This window comes from Bufo bufo, chromosome 5, assembly GCF_905171765.1.
Source record: "Bufo bufo chromosome 5, aBufBuf1.1, whole genome shotgun sequence".
NCBI classification, from domain to species: domain Eukaryota; kingdom Metazoa; phylum Chordata; class Amphibia; order Anura; family Bufonidae; genus Bufo; species Bufo bufo.
In genome coordinates this window covers 362,657,954-362,678,284 of record NC_053393.1, presented here as the reverse complement: position 1 = coordinate 362,678,284, position 20,331 = coordinate 362,657,954, and the positions used below count along the sequence as shown (strand labels likewise).

Below are 20,331 nucleotides of genomic sequence, written 5' to 3'. Positions count from 1 at the left end.
ACTTATTAACCCCTTATTCACCCCTTATTCACCCTTGATCACCCCTGATCACCCCATATAGATTCCCTGATCACCCCCCTGTCATTGATTACCCCCTGTCATTGATCACCCCCCTGTAAAGCTCCATTCAGACGTCCGCATGATTTTTACGGATCCACTGATAGATGGATCGGATCCGCAAAACGCATACGGACGTCTGAATGGAGCCTTACAGGGGCGTGATCAATGACGGTGGTGATCACCCCATATAGACTCCCTGATCACCCCCCTGTCATTGATCACCCCCCTGTAAGGCTGCATTCAGATGTCCGTATGATTTTTACGGATCCACTGATACATGGATCGGATCCGCAAAACACGTACGGACATCTGAATGGAGCCTTACAGGGGAGTGATCAATGACTGAGGTGATCACCCCATATAGACTCCCTGATCACCCCCCTGTCATTGATCACCCCCCTGTAAGGCTGCATTCAGATGTCCGTATGATTTTTACGGATCCACTGATACATGGATCGGATCCGCAAAACACGTACGGACATCTGAATGGAGCCTTACAGGGGAGTGATCAATGACGGAGGTGATGACCCCATATAGACTCCCTGATCACCCCCCTGTCATTGATCACCCCCCTGTCATTGATCACCCCCCTTTCAGGCTGCATTCAGATGTCCGTATGATTTTTACGGATCCACTGATGCATGGATCGGATCCGCAAAACACATACGCACATCTCAATGGAGCCTTATAGGGGGGTGATCAATGACAGGGGTGTGATCACCCCATATAGACTCCCTGATCACCCCCCTGTCATTGATCACCCCCCTGTCATTGATCACCCCCCTGTAAGGCTCCATTCAGACATTTTTTTGGCCCAAGTTAGCTGAAATTATTATTTTTTTTTCTTACAAAGTCTCATATTCCACTTACTTGTGTCAAAAAATAAAATCTCACATGAACTCACCATACCCCTCACGGAATCCAAATGCGTAAAATTTTTTAGACATTTATATTCCAGACTTCTTCTCACGCTTTAGGGCCCCTAGAATGCCAGGGCAGTATAAATACCCCACATGTGACCCCATTTAGGAAAGAAGACACCCCAAGGTATTCCGTGAGGGGCATATTGAGTCCATGAAAGATTGAAATTTTTGTCCCAAGTTAGCGGAAAGGGAGACTTTGTGAGAAAAAAAAAATATATAAATTTCCGCTAACTTGTGCCAAAAAAAAAAAAATTCTATGAACTCGCCATGCCCCTCATTAAATACCTTGGGGTGTCTTCTTTCCAAAATGGGGTCACATGTGGGGTATTTATACTGCCCTGGCATTCTAGGGGCCCTAAAGCGTGAGAAGAAGTCTGGGATCCAAATGTCTAAAAATGCCCTCATAAAATGAATGTGGGCCCCTTTGCGCATCTAGGCTGCAAAAAAGTGTCACACATGTGGTATCGCCGTACTCAGGAGAAGTTGGGCAATGTGTTTTGGGGTGTCATTTTACATATACCCATGCTGGGTGAGATAAATATCTTGGTCAAATGCCAACTTTGTATAAAAAATGGGAAAAGTTGTCTTTTGCCGAGATATTTCTCTCACCCAGCATGAGTATATGTAAAAAGACACCCCAAAACACATTGCCCAACTTCTCCTGAATACGGCGATACCACATGTGTGACACTTTTTTGCATCCTAGGTGGGCAAAGGGGCCCACATTCCAAAGAGCACCTTTAGGATTTCACAGGTCATTTACCTACTTACCACACATTAGGGCCCCTCACAGAATACCTTGGGGTGTCTTCTTTCCAAAATGGGGTCACTTGTGGGGTAGTTATACTGCCCTGGCATTTTCCAGGGGCCCTAATGTGTGGTTTGTAGGTAAATGACCTGTGAAATCCGAAAGGTGCTCTTTGGAATGTGGGCCCCTTTGCCCACCTAGGCTGCAAAAAAGTGTCACACATGTGGTATCTCCGTACTCAGGAGAAGTTGGGCAATGTGTTTTGGGGTGTCATTTTACATATACCCATGCTGGGTGAGATAAATATCTTGGTCAAACGCCAACTTTGTATAAAAAAAATGGGAAAAGTTGTCTTTTGCCAAGATATTTCTCTCACCCAGCATGGGTATATGTAAAATAACACCCCAAAACACATTGCCCAACTTCTCCTGAGTACAGCGATACCAGATGTGTGACACTTTTTTGCAGCCTAGGTGGGCAGAGGGGCCCACATTCCAAAGAGCACCTTTTGGATTTCACCGGCCATTTTTTACAGATTTTGATTTCAAACCACTTCTCACGCATTCGGCCCCTAAAATGCCAGGGCAGTATAACTACCCCACAAGTGACCCCATTTTGGAAAGAAGACACCCCAAGATATTCCGTGAGGGGCATGGCGAGTTCCTAGAATTTAATATTTTTTGTCACAAGTTAGCGGAAAATGATGATTTTTAATTTTTTTTTTCTTACAAAGTCTCATATTCCACTAACTTGTGACAAAAAATAAAAACTTCCATGAACTCACTATGCCCATCACGAAATACCTTGGGGTGTCTTCTTTCCAAAATGGGGTCACTTGTGGGGTAGTTATACTGCCCTGGCATTCTAGGGGCCCAAATGTGTGGTAAGAAGTTTGAAATCAAAATGTGTAAAAAATGACCGGTGAAATCCGAAAGGTGCTCTTTGGAATATGGGCCCCTTTGCCCACCTAGGCTGCAAAAAAGTGTCACACATGTGGTATCTCCGTACTCAGGAGAAGTTGGGGAATGTGTTTTGGGGTGTCATTTTACATATACCCATGCTGGGTGAGAGAAATATCTTGGCAAAAGACAACTTTTCCCATTTTTTTATACAAAGTTGGCATTTGACCAAGATATTTATCTCACCCAGCATGGGTATATGTAAAATGACACCCCAAAACACATTCCCCAACTTCTCCTGAGTACGGCGATACCACATGTGTGGCACTTTTTTGCAGCCTAGGTGGGCAAAGGGGCCCACATTCCAAAGAGCACCTTTCGGATTTCACCGGTCATTTTTTACACATTTTGATTTCAAACTACTTACCACACATTTGGGCCCCTAGAATGCCAGGGCAGTATAACTACCCCACAAGTGACCCCATTTTGGAAAGAAGACACCCCAAGGTATTCGCTGATGGGCATAGTGAGTTCATAGAAGTTTTTATTTTTTGCCACAAGTTAGTGGAATATGAGACTTTGTAAGAAAAAAAAAAAATCATAATTTTCCACTAACTTGTGACAAAAAATAAAAAGTTCTATGAACTCACTATGCCCATCAGCGAATACCTTAGGGTGTCTACTTTCCAAAATGGGGTCATTTGTGGGGTGTTTGTACTGTCTGGGCATTGTAGAACCTCAGCAAACATGACAGGTGCTCAGAAAGTCAGAGCTGCTTCAAAAAGCGGAAATTCACATTTTTGTACCATAGTTTGTAAACGCTATAACTTTTACCAAAACCATTTTTTATCAAAGACATGTAGAACAATAAATTTAGAGAAAAATTTATATATGGCTGTTGTTTTTTTTGCAAAATTTTACAACTGAAAGTGAAAAATGTCATTTTTTTGCAAAAAAAATCGTTAAATTTCGATTAATAACAAAAAAAAGTAAAAATGTCAGCAGCAATGAAATACCACCAAATGAAAGCTCTATTAGTGAGAAGAAAAGGAGGTAAAATTCATTTCGGTGGTAAGTTGCATGACCGAGCAATAAACGGTGAAAGTAGGGTAGGTCAGAAGTGTAAAAAGTGGCCTGGTCTTTCAGGGTGTTTAAGCTATGGGGGCTGAGGTGGTTAAATATGGCTCAGAAAATGGCAACACAAAAACAGCCTTAAAAAAAAATTGGATTGTGTAAGATTGCAAAATAGAAAAAAAAATGGGGTTACTTTTTGGGGGATTCTACTGTAGGGGTACCTTAGTGTGCCTTCAAATGTAACATGATGCCAAAACCACCATTCCAGCAAAATCTGTCTCCAAAAACAACATGGCGCTCCTTTCCTTCTAAGCCCTTCTGTTTGCCAATGAAGCAGTTTACGACCACATATGGGGTGTTTCTGTAAACTGCAGAATCGGGGTAATAAATATTGAGGTTTATTTTGCTGTTAACCCTTGCTGTGTTGCCAGGAAAAATGGATCTGCAAAAAAATCTCCATTTTCCTTTAATTCTTTTGGACACCTCAAGGGTTAACAAAGTTTGTAACATCTGTTTTGAATAACTTGAGGGGGTGTAGTTTCTAAAATTGGGTCATTTGTGGGTGGTTTCTACTATGTAAGCCTCACAAAGTGACTTCAAAACTGAAATGGTCCTTAACCACCTCCGGACCGCCTAACGCAGGATCGCGTTCCGGAGGTGGCAGCCCTGCGCAGAGTCACGCATATATACGTCATCTCGCGATGGCCGAGATTTCCTGTGAACGCGCGCACACAGGCGCGCGCGCTCACAGGAACGGAAGGTAAGAGAGTTGATCTCCAGCCTGCCAGCGGCAATCGTTCGCTGGCAGGCTGGAGATGTGTTTTTTTTAACCCCTAACAGGTATATTAGACGCTGTTTTGATAACAGCGTCTAATATACCTGCTACCTGGTCCTCTGGTGGTCCCCTTTGTTTGGATCGACCACCAGAGGACACAGGTAGCTCAGTAATATGTTGCACCAAGCACCACTACACTACACCCCCCCCCCCTGTCACTTATTAACCCCTTATTCACCCCTTATTCACCCTTGATCACCCCTGATCACCCCATATAGACTCCCTGATCACCCCCCTGTAAAGCTCCATTCAGATGTCCGCATGATTTTTACGGATGCACTGATAGATGGATCCGATCCGCAAAACGCATCCGGACGTCTGAATGAAGCCTTACAGGGGCATGATCAATGACTGTGGTGATCACCCCATATAGACTCCCTGATCACCCCCCTGTAAAGCTCCATTCAGATGTCCGCATGATTTTTACGGATGCACTAATAGATGGATCGGATCCGCAAAACGCATCCGGACGTCTGAATGAAGCCTTACAGGGGCATGATCAATGACTGTGGTGATCACCCCATATAGACTCCCTGATCACCCCCCTGTAAAGCTCCATTCAGATGTCCGCATGATTTTTACGGATGCACTGATAGATGGATCCGATCCGCAAAACGCATCCGGACGTCTGAATGAAGCCTTACAGGGGCATGATCAATGACTGTGGTGATCACCCCATATAGACTCCCTGATCACCCCCCTGTCATTGATTACCCCCCTGTAAAGCTCCATTCAGATGTCCGCATGATTTTTACGGATGCACTGATAGATGGATCGGATCCGCAAAACGCATCCGGACGTCTGAATGAAGCCTTACAGGGGCATGATCAATGACTGTGGTGATCACCCCATATAGACTCCCTGATCACCCCCCTGTAAAGCTCCATTCAGATGTCCGCATGATTTTTACGGATGCACTGATAGATGGATCCGATCCGCAAAACGCATCCGGACGTCTGAATGAAGCCTTACAGGGGCATGATCAATGACTGTGGTGATCACCCCCCCTGTCATTGATTACCCCCCTGTAAAGCTCCATTCAGATGTCCGCATGATTTTTACGGATGCACTGATAGATGGATCGGATCCGCAAAACGCATCCGGACGTCTGAATGAAGCCTTACAGGGGCATGATCAATGACTGTGGTGATCACCCCATATAGACTCCCTGATCACCCCCCTGTAAAGCTCCATTCAGATGTCCGCATGATTTTTACGGATGCACTGATAGATGGATCCGATCCGCAAAACGCATCCGGACGTCTGAATGAAGCCTTACAGGGGCATGATCAATGACTGTGGTGATCACCCCATATAGACTCCCTGATCACCCCCCTGTCATTGATTACCCCCCTGTAAAGCTCCATTCAGATGTCCGCATGATTTTTACGGATGCACTGATAGATGGATCGGATCTGCAAAACGCATCCGGACGTCTGAATGAAGCCTTACAGGGGCGTGATCAATGACTGTGGTGATCACCCCATATAGACTCCCTGATCACCCCCCTGTCATTGATTACCCCCCTGTCATTGATTACCCCCCTGTAAAGCTCCATTCAGACGTCCGCATGATTTTTACGGATCCACTGATAGATGGATCGGATCCGCAAAACGCATCCGGACGTCTGAATGAAGCCTTACAGGGGCGTGATCATTGACTGTGGTGATCACCCCATATAGACTCCCTGATCACCCCCCTGTCATTGATCAACCCCCTGTCATTGATCACCCCCCCTGTCATTGATCACCCCCCCCCCCTGTCATTGATCACCCCCCTGTAAGGCTCCATTCAGACATTTTTTTGGCCCAAGTTAGCGGAATTATTATTTTTTTTTTCTTACAAAGTCTCATATTCCACTAACTTGTGTCAAAAAATAAAATTTCACATGAACTCACCATACCCCTCACGGAAACCAAATGCGTAAAAATTTTTAGACATTTATATTCCAGACTTCTTCTCACGCTTTAGGGCCCCTAGAATGCCAGGGCAGTATAAATACCCCACATGTGACCCCATTTCGGAAAGAAGACACCCCCAGGTATTCCGTGAGGGGCATATTGAGTCCATGAAAGATTGAAATTTTTGTCCCAAGTTAGCGGAACGGGAGACTTTGTGAGAAAAAAATTAAAAATATCAATTTCCGCTAACTTGTGCCAAAAAAAAAAAATTTCTATGAACTCGCCATGCCCCTCATTGAATACCTTGGGGTGTCTTCTTTCCAAAATGGGGTCACATGTGGGGTATTTATACTGCCCTGGCATTCTAGGGGCCCCAAAGCGTGAGAAGAAGTCTGGTATCCAAATGTCTAAAAATGCCCTCCTAAAAGGAATTTGGGCACCTTTGCGCATCTAGGCTGCAAAAAAGTGTCACACATCTGGTATCGCCGTACTCAGGAGAAGTTGGGGAATGTGTTTTGGGGTGTCATTTTACATATACCCATGCTGGGTGAGAGAAATATCTTGGTCAAATGCCAACTTTGTATAAAAAAATGGGAAAAGTTGTCTTTTGCCAAGATATTTCTCTCACCCAGCAAGGGTATATGTAAAATGACACCCCAAAACACATTCCCCAACTTCTCCTGAATACGGCGATACCACATGTGTGACACTTTTTTGCAGCCTAGGTGGGCAAAGGGGCCCATATTCCAAAGAGCACCTTTAGGATTTCACAGGTCATTTACCTACTTACCACACATTAGGGCCCCTGGAAAATGCCAGGGCAGTATAACTACCCCACAAGTGACCCCATTTTGGAAAGAAGACACCCCAAGGTATTCCGTGAGGGGCATGGCGAGTTCCTAGAATTTTTTATTTTTTGTCACAAGTTAGTGGAAAATGCTGATTTTTTTTTTTTTTTTTCATACAAAGTCTCATATTCCACTAACTTGTGACAAAAAATAAAAACTTCCATGAACTCACTATGCCCATCAGCGAATACCTTGGGGTCTCTTCTTTCCAAAATGGGGTCACTTGTGGGTTAGTTATACTGCCCTGGCATTCTAGGGGCCCAAATGTGTGGTAAGGAGTTTGAAATCAAATTCTGTAAAAAATGACCTGTGAAATCCGAAAGGTGCTCTTTGGAATATGGGCCCCTTTGCCCACCTAGGCTGCAAAAAAGTGTCACACATCTGGTATTGCCGTACTCAGGAGAAGGTGGGGAATATGTTTTGGTGTGTCATTTTACATATACCCATGCTGGGTGAGAGAAATATCTTGGCAAAAGACAACTTTTCCCATTTTTTTATACAAAGTTGGCATTTGACCAAGATATTTATCTCACCCAGCATGGGTATATGTAAAAAGACACCCCAAAACACATTCCCCACCTTCTCCTGAGTACGGAGATACCAGATGTGTGACACTTTTTTGCAGCCTAGGTGGGCAAAGGGGCCCATATTCCAAAGAGCACCTTTCGGATTTCACAGGTCATTTTTTACAGAATTTGATTTCAAACTCCTTACCACACATTTGGGCCCCTAGAATGCCAGGGCAGTATAACTACCCCACAAGTGACCCCATTTTGGAAAGAAGAGACCCCAAGGTATTCGCTGATGGGCATAGTGAGTTCATAGAACTTTTTATTTTTTGTCACAAGTTAGTGGAATATGAGACTTTGTAAGAAAAAAAAAAAAAAAAAAATCAGCATTTTCCGCTAACTTGTGACAAAAAATAAAAAGTTCTATGAACTCACTATGCCCATCAGCGAATACCTTAGGGTGTGTACTTTCCGAAATGGGGTCATTTGTGGGGTGTTTGTACTGTCTGGGCATTGTAGAACCTCAGGAAACATGACAGGTGCTCAGAAAGTCAGAGCTGCTTCAAAAAGCGGAAATTCACATTTTTGTACCATAGTTTGTAAACGCTATAACTTTTACCCAAACCATTTTTTTTTTACCCAAACATTTTTTTTTTATCAAAGACATGTAGAACAATAAATTTAGAGCAAAATTTATATATGGATGTCGTTTTTTTTGCAAAATTTGACAACTGAAAGTGAAAAATGTCATTTTTTTGCAAAAAAATCGTTAAATTTCGATTAATAACAAAAAAAGTAAAAATGTCAGCAGCAAAGAAATACCACCAAATGAAAGCTCTATTAGTGAGAAGAAAAGGAGGTAAAATTCATTTGGGTGGTAAGTTGCATGACCGAGCAATAAATGGTGAAAGTAGTGTAGGTCAGAAGTGTAAAAAGTGGCCTGGTCTTTCAGGGTGTTTAAGCACTGGGGGCTGAAGTGGTTAAAGTGGATTTTGGAAATTTTCGTAAAAATTTGTAAAAAATTTATTCAAAAATTGTAAGCCTTCTAACATCCTAAAAAAATAAAATGACATTTACAAAATAATGCAAACATAAAGTAATCATATGGTGAATGTTAATGAATAACTATTTTATGAGGTATCACTACCCGTATTAAAATGCAAATTTAGAAAATAGCAAATTTTTCTAAATTTTCCGTAAAATTGGGATTTTTTTTTATTTATGAATAAAAGTAAAACATATTGACTCCAATTTATCTTTAACATAAAGTACATTGTGACACAGGAAAACAATCTCAAAATCGCTTGGATAAGTAAAAGCATTCCAAAGTTATCATCACATAATGTGACACATGTCAGATTTGCAAAAATAGGCTCTGTCAGGAAGGTGAAAAATCGCTGTGTCCTGAAAAGGTTAAAAAAAAATATAATAATAATATGGGCATCGCCCTGTGTGAAAACGGCCATAATATTAAAATATTTAAAAGAAACTTATCCCATGTGATGAATGGTGTAACGATTTGCAGTTTTTCATCACGTTTCTTCTCTAAAAACTTGAATAAAAAGTGTTTTAAAAAGTCATACACACTCCAAAAACCACAGATAGTCCTGCAAAAAAAGAGCCCCCACACATCTCCGTAGACATAACTATAAAAAAAAGTAATAGGATCAGAATACAGCAATGGCAAGAAAAAATAGATTTTTGCAAAACTTTGTTTTTTCAGTATTGACATGCAAGAAAAACTATACATATATGGTATCGCTGTAAACGTACTGACCTGGAGAATGAAAAGCACATGTCAGTTTTACCACATAATGAACGCCATTAAAACAAAACACGTAAAACTGTATCAGAATTGCATTGTTTTTTTTTTTGGTTTTTTTTTTACATTCCACCCCATTTGGAATTTTTTTCTCGCTCCATTGTATGCAATATTAAATTGTTAACACGTGAAGAGTTAGTGAAGGTTATTAAATAGTAAGTACCTTAAATCTGTGTCATGTTCAAGAAGTAACTTTCTTACATTACCAGTTTTTTTTTTCTTTCAGGTTTTTTCCACAGTAACGAACAATAAAAAAAGCTTTACATCTGCACAAACTCCACCCATTTTTCAGAACACTTGTGAAGCAACTGAAGCATTTTTCAATAGCATCAAAAATATGAATGCATCAGAAGTTGTTGAAATATTAAAACAAATTGCCGCTACAAACCCTGCTTTCCGAGGTACCTACACTTTTAAATGTATATTTACTCTTATAGGTTTACCTATTACATGTATGTTTCTTGACTACGGTAAGATCCTCCTCGCAATAAATTCCTAAATGAGTGAAGCACATTACAAACTGGTGATTTAAGGTATAGCATGGTACTAAGGCTGAGCTCACAGCTTGTATTGAGGGCTCCATTGGGGGCCTCCATCTCACATTCCGTAGAAATATTACATGCAGGACTATTTTGGTAAAATGCTGGAAACCCAGTGGACCCCATTATAGACAAAGGAGTCCATCCAACAGCTTTAGTTTCAGTTATGGGCTGATTCTGACACAATTGTTTTTGTTTGTTCTGCACCTATAATGGAGTAGAACAACAGAAATTATTAACGCTGATGTGTATGCAACCTAGGTACAGCTCTGTATGTTACTTTTTATTTTATTTTTATTTCCTTTTTTTTTTTTCACATCTGTGTTCATTCCCCCCCCCCCCCCCCCCCCCCCCCCCAAAGTTTTACATTTTTTTGGTCAAAAAGAAGAAACTGTAGTTAGGGGTTTATATAAATATATATAGAGCTCTATATTTATATATATATGTACAGTACAGACCAAAAGTTTGGACACACCTTCTCATTCAAAGAGTTTTCTTTATTTTCATGACTATGAAGGCATCAAAACTATGAATTAACACATGTGGAATTATATACATAACAAACAAGTGTGAAACAACTGAAAATGTCATATTCTAGGTTCTTCAAAGTAGCCACCTTTTGCTTTGATTACTGCTTTGCACACTCTTGGCATTCTCTTGATGAGCTTCAAGAGGTAGTCCCCTGAAATGGTCTTCCAACAGACTTGAAGGAGTTCCCAGAGATGCTTAGCACTTGTTGGCCCTTTTGCCTTCACTCTGCGGTCCAGCTCACCCCAAACCATCTCGATTGGGTTCAGGTCCGGTGACTGTGGAGGCCAGGTTATCTGGCGCAGCACCCCATCACTCTCCTTCATGGTCAAATAGCCCTTACTTTCAAAGTTTTCCCAATTTTTCGGCTAACTGACTTACCTTAATTTCTTAAAGTAATGATGGCTACTCGTTTTTCTTTACTTGGCTGCTTTTTTCTTGCCATAATACAAATTCTAACAGTCTATTCAGTAGGACTATCAGCTGTGTATCCACCTGACTTCTCCTCAACGCAATTGATGGTCCCAACCCCATTTATAAGGCAAGAAATCCCACTTATTAAACCTGACAGGGCACACCTGTGAAGTGAAAACCATTTCAGGGGACTACCTCTTGAAGCTCATCAAGAGAATGCCAAGAGTGTGCAAAGCAGTAATCAAAGCGAAAGGTGGCTACTTTGAAGAACCTAGAATATGACATATTTTCAGTTGTTCCACACTTGTTTGTTATGTATATAATTCCACATGTGTTAATTCATAGTTTTGATGCCTTCAGTGTTAATCTACAATTTTCATAGTCATGAAAATAAAGAAAACTCTTTGAATGAGAAGGTGTGTCCAAACTTTTGGTCTGTACTGTATATATATATATATAGCTTGAAGCTTGAAAAAGGCTCATTGTGAGCCAAAACGTTGCACCGGATGGTTGAATAAAGGTATCATCGATTTTTTCATCTTATTGGAGTGCCGTCCATTTTCTGGATTCTATTGTGGGGTGAGAAGTCTATTCCCTAGGAACGTGCACCCGATTTTTTACTTATTTATAGCCAGTGCCGCCATTTTTCCTCTGTAAATATATATATATATATATATATATATATATATATATATATTATAAAAAAACTACTGGCAGCACTACCTCAGAAGCAAAATGAGGGCGGGTGCAAAGTCCAAGTACGGTAACTGGATCTTACCCACTTGTAGATAATGGAAAAAATTGGACTGCACTCCAGACGGTTTCTTCAGTAAAACAACAGGTAGTGTTTATTCACACATGTGGTGGCAGCAAACAAGCGACGTTTCGGCTCAACATGAGCCTTTCTCAAGCTTGAGATAGGATCATGTTGAGCCGAAACGTCGCTTGTTTGCTGCCACCACATGTGTGAATAAACACTACCTGTTGTTTTACTGAAGAAACCGTCTGGAGTGCAGTCCAATTTTTTCCATTATATATATATATAGATAGATAGATAGATAGATAGATAGATAGATAGATAGATAGATAGATGTAAAAAATTTTGCCAGTGTTCACTTTTTAACCACTGTAGTGAATTTTTTTACTACAGTTTTTTCACGCACTGACAATCTGTGTGCGTGTGTGCTGCAGAGCACCGATAACTAGTTTGCTCATTTACATCTGCACATTTTTGTGTATTTTTTTTGTTTTGTTTTTTTTCTGTGAAAAAAAGACCTGCAGTTAGTTGTAGGTAGTTAGTTTTATATATATTTCAATTTGAGTTAATGTCAGTTTAGGATTTTGTACGAACGCACCATCTGCGTGCGTGCATTTTAAAACCACCAAGCACTGTAGTGAATTTTTATACTACAGTTTTTGCACACACGCACCATCTGCGTGCATGCGTGCATGCTGCAAAGCACCGATAAGTAGTGTGCTAATTTTTATGTTTTTTTGTTGTTGTTTTTTAAATTTTTTGGTGGGGAAAAAAAGAGTTGCAGTTAGTGGTAGGTAGTTTAGTTATATATATATATATATATATATATATAAAGATACATACATATATATATATATATATATCTATTTCAGTTAGTGTCAGTTTAGGATTTTGCACGAACGCACCATCTGCGTGCGTGCATTTTGCAACCACTGAGCACCGATCAGTAGTGTCTATTACTGATCGCGTCTGCTCAGTTTTCACCGCTTTAAAAAAAAAAAATTTGTGCAGAAGAGACTTTTTTTTTGTGCAGAAAATTTTTTTTTGCAAATTTTTGTTCTCCTTTTTTTCTCCTAAATTTATTTTCCAATTTATTACAAGCCCCTTCACGTGTGAAAGTACCTCATACACACCCCACACTAAATAAAGTTTTACACATTTCACACATTACACCCCAATAAAATAAAAATAGCCTGTCCGTCCCATTGAGTTTACTCAGCTGAAGAGGCATACGCCATGATTGCCTCTGATACTGAGTCGGCCAGTGAGGGAGAAGAGGATGCCACTTTCCTCTACACCTCTACCCCCTCATCATCATCTGGTGATGAGGGACCCTCTAGAAGGCGCCCAAGGGTAGCAGCGGAGACAGCCCCCCAGAGTGACCCCATATGGACTCCACCCCCTGACGATTATCAGCCCCATCCTGAGTTTGTGGGCAGCTCAGGAATTCAGATAGATTGTGTGGGCTTCACTGAAATTGAATTTTTTTAAAATTATTTTTCTCTGAAGATTTAATAAATTTGATGGTAACCCAAACAAATGTATACGCCCAGCAATTTATTTCCCAGAACCCTACATCACCCCCAGCGTTGACCCCTAGGTTGGACCCCAGTAAATGCAGCAGAGATGATGACCTTTTGAGGGCTCTTGCTGCATATGGGCGTTGTTAAAAACCAAAGATTACTCAGTATTGGAGTGTGGATTTCTTGTACCACACTCCAATTTAAAGTAGTGCCATGGCCCAAAATTGATTCCAAGCAATCCTGAAATTTTAGCATTACAATGATAATGCACAGTGCCCACCCCAGAATGACCTCGCATTTGACAGTCTGTACAAAATTAGGCCCAACCTTGACCACTTCAACGCAAAGTTTTCAGAAGTGTACACCCCATAAAAAAATGTCTGCGTAGACAAATCCCTATTACTTTTCAAAGGGAGGATAAGATTCCACCAGTACCTGCCCAGCAAGCGGGCAAGGTATGGCATAAAAATGTATAAAATCTGTGAGAGTAGCTCTGGGTAGATTCACAAGTTTTGGATTTACGAAGGGAGGGACACCCGGATTGAACCCCCGGAATGCCCCCCTTCCCCTGTCCTAGGAGTTAGTGGGAAGATAGTGTGGGACTTACTGCACCCACTGCTGGATAAGGGTTACTATTTCTACGTGGATAATTACTACACGAGTCTACCACTGTTCCAGTCTCTAGCTTCCAGAGGTACTGTGGCATGCGGCACAGTATGCAAAAATCAGAGAGGCATCCCTAGATCCCTGGTAGGGCAGCCACTAAGAAAAGGAGAAAACCGTGCTCTCCTCAATGAGAACATGTTGGTGGTTAAGTACAAGGACAAGAGAGATGTCCTTTTACTGACCACCATTCACACTAACACCAGCTCCCCTGCTGCTGTACGAGGTGCCACAACCACTGTCCCTAAGCCAGACTGCATCCTGGACTACAATAAACACATGGGGGGTTGATGTTTCAGATCAAGTTCTGAAGCCCTACAATGCCACATGAAAAACAAAAGTGTGGTACAAAAAGCTGGCCTTGCACCTCTTACAGATGGTGCTGTATAATGCGTTTGTGCTTTTTAAATCTAGAGGCCATCCAAGAACATTCCTACAGTTTCAAGAAGTGATGATAAAGGCCCTAATTTTTTCTAACCAAGCAATGGAGGGCCCCAGTACTTCTGCAAGTTGCGGTGCCCGAGTGGTACCCTTTCCACCACTTAAAATGTTCGCACGGGGGTGCTCTTTCCAAAATGGGGTCACTTCTTGGGGTTTGTAATTTCTGGGGACCTCAGGAAACTTATTTACCGTGATGCGACATGGCACCTAAAATCCATGTCTGTTTATTCAGGCCTGCAAAAATATTTTTTGCACTTTGCCTCTAGAGACCTGCTGTGCGCCAATACAACAGGCTATAAGCACATATGGGGTGTTTGCAAAATGGGGAGAAAATGGGGATCATATACTGGGGTGCATTTTTTCATTTAACCACATGTGAAAGTGAAAATTTAGGGTCTGCTAGTAATTTTTCATTCAAATGTGTGCTTTGAAATGCTTTCTCTAGTATTTCTGCCTTCTGTGAGTCACCTGTTTGCTGAAAATTACCCTTTCTACTACTTAAAATGTTTGTACTGGGGTGCTCTTTCCAAAATGTGGTCAATTCTTGGGTTTTTTCATTTTGGGGGGACCTCAGGAATTTATTGAATGCGACATGGCACCTAAAATAAATGTCTGCCAATTCAGGTCAGCAAAATCCATATTTAGCTGTTTGACCCTAGAGCCCTGCTGTGCGCCCATACATAATTTTTTGAGAACATATGGGGTGTTGGCGTATTCAGGGAGAAATGGGGAACAAAATGTGGGGGGGCATTTTGTCCTGTTACCCCTAGTGAAAGTGAAAAATGTGGGTGTAAAGCAACTTTTTCTAAAAAAAAAATTCATTTTTAATTTTTACAGCCAAGTGTTTCCTAATTCTGAAACTCCTGATGGGTCAAAGTGCTCACTACACAACTTGAAATGAGGGGTGTAGTTTCCAGAATGGGGTCACTTTTTGGGAGTTTCCACTATTGGGCCACATCAGGGTGTCTTCACATGCAACATAGCTCCCAAAAGCCACTCCTGCAAAATCCGTCCTCCAAAAGCCCTATGGCGCTACTTCCCTTTTGAACCCTGCACATGCATCCGTACATCATTTTTTTAGCACATATAGGGTGTTGGCGTATTCGGGGGGAAATGGGGGAAAAAAGGGGGTGCATTTTGTCCAGTTTCCCCTTGTGAAAGTGAAAAATGTGGGGGTAAAGCAACTTTTTCTGGAAAAAATTGTAATTCTTCATTTTCACAGCCAAGCGTTTCCTAATTCTGAAATGCCTGATGGGTCAAAGTGCTCACTACACACCTTGAAGGATGTAGTTTCCGGAATGGGGTCACTTTTTTGGGATTTCCACTCTAGGGGTACCTCAGGATATGTTCAATTGCAAGATGGCGCCTGTCAATTATTCTGGTGAAAAATGCCTTCCAGAAGCCATTTGGTGCTTCTTTCCTTCTGACCCCTGATGTACGCCTATATAGCAGTATACAAGCACATATGGGGTATTGCTGTAATCAGGAGAAAATGGGCAATAAATTAGGGGGTGCATTTTCTCCAGTTCCCCCTTGTGAAAGTGAAACATTTTAGCCTAAAGTAAATTTTTCTGGAAGTAATTTAAATTTTTCATTTCACAGCCAATTCCATGAATCCCCTTTAAGGACAAAGTTCTCACTACACATCTTGAAATATTCCTTGAGGGGTGTAGTTTCCAGAATGGGGTCACTTTTTGGGGGTTTCCACTCTAGGGGTACATCAGGGTGTCTTCATATGCGACATAGCTCCCAAAAGCCAATCCTGCAAAATCTGTCCTCCAAAAGCCCTATGGCGCTACTTCCCTTTTGAACCCTGCCATGCATCCATACGGTGTGTTGGTGTATTCGGGGGGAAATGGGGAACAAAATGTGGGGTGCATTTTGTCCTGTTTTCCCTTGTAAAAGTGAAAAATGTGGGTGTAAACCAACTATTTCTGGAAAAATATATATTTTTTCATTTTCACAATCAAGTGTTTCCTAATTCTGTGAAACGCCTGATGGGTCATAGGGCTCACTACACACCTTAAAATATTCCTTGAGGGGCTGTAGTTTCCAGAATGGGGTCACTTTTTGGGAGTTTCCACTGTAAGGCCACCCCAGGGTGTCTTCATTTGCGATTCCATTGCCATTCCAGCGAAATCCGCTCTCCAAAAGCCATATGGTGCTCCATCCACTCTGAAGCCTGCTGTACGCCCATGCAAAAGTGGCTCGGTAGTAAAGGGTTAAAGAGGACCTTTCACCACTCCTGACATGTCTGTTTTAATAGTTATATGCATTCCCCATGTAATAATTCTGGAACATCTATTCTTATGTCTGTATGTTGTGCCATTCCATTATTTCTACTAGAAGTTTTAAATGAATTGCTATTAGCTTTCAGTAAGGGTATACAGGGGTGGTAACACGTTGGGGGGGGTGTACCTGCACAGTCTGAAAACGGCAGCACTGATTAGAGTGAGTCTGTGCAGGTACACACCCCCAACTGGTTAACACTCCTTTGTACCCTTACTGTAGACTGCTAGCATTTCATTCATAATTTCTAGTAGGAATATTAAAGGAATGGCACAACATAGAGTCATAAGGATAGGTGCCTTAGAATTGTTGTTACACGGGGAATGCATGTAGCTATTAAAACAGGCACGTCAGGAGTGGGGACAGGTCCTCTTTTAGGCATGAAAAGTCTACAGCACATATTCCTCAAAATGTACATCAGTTACTTGCCAACTTTTGTCAATCAAAGATTGTTGAGCTCAAAAGATTATTCAAATCTGGTCAAAGTGTCTGATAAGGAGAGGTAGGGGAGGGATGAGAGATGGAGGGGGGTGGATGAGAGATGGAGGGGTTGAAATGGGGGAGGGAGTGGGAAGTAACAATCTAAGAAATTGAACACCGTATTTTTCGCTTCATAAGACGCACCTGATGATAAGACGCAACTAGGTTTTTGAGGAGGAAAAAAAATATTTTGAACCAAAAGGTGTGCTTTTGGTGGGTTTTGAACTAAAGGTGGTCTATGAATGACACTGTTATGGGGGATCTGTGGATGACACTGTTATGGAGAGGGTTTGTGGATGACCCACTGTTATGGGGGCATCTGTGGATGACACACTGATATGGGGGGAGCTGTGGATGACTCTGTTATGGGGGATCTGTGGATGATACACTGCTATGGGGGGATCTGTGGATTACACTGTTATGGGGGGGATCTGTGGATGACACATATATAGCATCTTATGCTGGTCCCCTCTGTGTCTTCTCATGTCCCTGTGTAAATAGTGACCCCCATTACACCAGGCCCCGCTCACAACAGTCTTCATATGTAAAGTCAAGTCATGTAATCCTCTACCAGTGGCTCTGCTTTGTTAAACTATAATAATCGTCTGTAGTAGTACTCACTATCAAACTAGTAGGCGGGAGGGGGGGGGGGGTCACTGGGCGACATAACTTCTTAGGAGCTCTGTATAAAGTATAGGTGAGAGAGTCAGTGGGCAGAGGTCTGTGTGGGGCTGGAACAACAGTGGGATACAAGATGTGCAGGGACAGCAGCTTCAGGACTCTGCTATCTTCCCTCCCACATTAACTTACCCCAATGCTGCTGTGTGGAGTAGGAGGACCAGTGAGGGGACTGAACATTATACTGGAGGCACAGTAACACAGGAAGTCAGAAGGAGCTGTGTCTCCATTATCTCCTGCTGCTCCTCTGGCTCACACTGCAGAGAGGAGGGGGACTGTCTGCTCATGTGGGGTCTGTGAAGTTTACTTTGGAGAAAGTAATAGGCCCTGCAAGGTATTGTAACATAGTATATACGGCTGAAAAAAGACATTTGTCCATCCAGTTCGGCCTGTTATCCTGCAAGTTGATCCAGAGGAAGGCAAAAAAACTGTGATGTAGAAGCCAATTTTCCCCACTTAAGGGGAAAAAAATTCCTTCCCGACTCCAATCAGGCAATCAGAATAACTCCCTGGATCAACGACCCCTCTCTAGTAGCTATAGCCTGTAATATTATTACACTCCAGAAATTCATCCAAGCCCCTCTTGAATTCTTTTATTGTACTCCCCATCACCACCTCCTCAGGCCGAGAGTTCTATAGTCTCACTGCTCTTACCGTAAAGAATCCTCTTCTATGTTTGTGTACAAACCTTCTTTCCTCCAGACACAGAGGATGTCCCCTCGTCACAGTCACAGTCCTGGGAATAAATAGATGATGGGAGAGATATCTGTACTGACCTCTGATATATTTATACATAGTAATCAGATCTCCCCTCAGTCGTCTGTTTTCTAAAGTGAATAACCCTAATGTTGATAATCTTTCAGGGTACTGTAGTTGCCCTATTCCAGTTATTACTTTAGTTGCCCTCCTCTGGACCCTCTCCAGCTCTGCTATGTCTGCCTTGTTCACAGGAGCCCAGAACTGTACATAGTACTCCATGTGTGGTCTGACTAGTGATTTGTAAAGTGGTAGGACTATGTTCTCATCACGGGCATCTATGCCCCTTTTGATGCAACCCATTATCTTATTGGTCTTGCCAGCAGCTGCCTGACACTGGTTTTTACTGCTTAGTTTGCTGTTTATTAAAATTCCTAGATCGTTTTCCATTTCAGTGTTACCCAGTGTTTTACCATTTAGTATGTACAGGTGATTTGCATTATTCCTTCCCATGTGCATAACCTTACATTTGTCAGTGTTAAACCTCATCTGCCACTTCTCTTCCCAAGCCTCTAATCTATCCAGATCCATCTGTAGCTGTATAGTGTCCTCTTCAGTGTTAATTACTTTACACAGTTTAGTGTCATCTGCAAAAATTTATATTTTACTGTGCAAGCCTTCTACAAGATTATTAATAAATATATTGAAGAGAATAGGGACCAATACTGACCCCTGAGGTACTCCACTAGTGACAGTGACCAAATTTGAGTGTGTACCGTTAATAACCACCCTTTGTTTTCTATCACTGAGCCAGTTACTTACCCACATACAGACATTTTCTCCCAGTCCGAGCATTCTCATTTTATATACACTGCTCAAAAAAATAAAGGGAACACTTAAACAACACAATGTAACTCCAAGTCAATCACACTTCTGTGAAATCAAACTGTCCACTTAGGAAGCAACACGGAGTGACAATCAATTTCACATGCTGTTTTGCAAATGGGATAGACAACAGGTGGAAATTATAGGCAATTAGCAAGACACCCCCAATAAAGGAGTGGTTCTGCAGGTGGTGACCACAGACCTTTCTCAGTTCCTATGCTTCCTGGCTGATGTTTTGGTCATTTTTGAATGCTGGCGGTGCTTTCACTCTAGTGGTAGCATGAGACGGAGTCTACAACCCACACAAGTGGCTCAGGTAGTGCAGCTTATCCAGGATGGCACATCAATGCGAGCTGTTGCAAGAAGGTATGCTGTGTCTGTCAGCGTAGTATCCAGAGCATGGAGGCGCTACCAGGAGACAGGCCAGTACATCAGGAGACATGGAGGAGGCCATAGGAGGGCAACAACCCAGCAGCAGGACCGCTACCTCCGCCTTTGTGCAAGGAGGAACAGGAGGAGCACTGCCAGAGCCCTGCAAAATAACCTCCAGCAGGCCACAAATGTGCATGTGTCTGCTCAAACGGTCAAAAACAGACTCCATGAGGGTGATATGAGGGCCCGACGTCCACAGGTGGGGGTTGTGCTTACAGCCCAACACCGTGCAGGACGTTTGGCATTTGCCAGATAACACCAAGATTGGCAAATTCGCCACTGGCGCCCTGTGCTCTTCACAGATGAAAGCAGGTTCACACTGAGCACATGTGACAGACGTGACAGCACGTTCTGCTGCCTGCAACATCCTCCAGCATGACCAGTTTG

General features: G+C 42.2%; 1 protein-coding gene across 3 annotated transcripts in view; it reads left to right on the top strand.

Moving 5' to 3' along the window:
• LOC121001698 overlaps positions 1-20,331 on the top strand; it is a 133,008-nt gene that overhangs the window by 87,476 nt on the left and 25,201 nt on the right. For all 3 annotated transcript variants that reach the window (XM_040432874.1, XM_040432875.1, XM_040432876.1), the window contains exon 14: positions 9,846-10,020. In XM_040432874.1, coding sequence (XP_040288808.1) covers positions 9,846-10,020 — 175 coding nt within the window. The remainder of the gene's footprint in view (positions 1-9,845; positions 10,021-20,331) is intronic.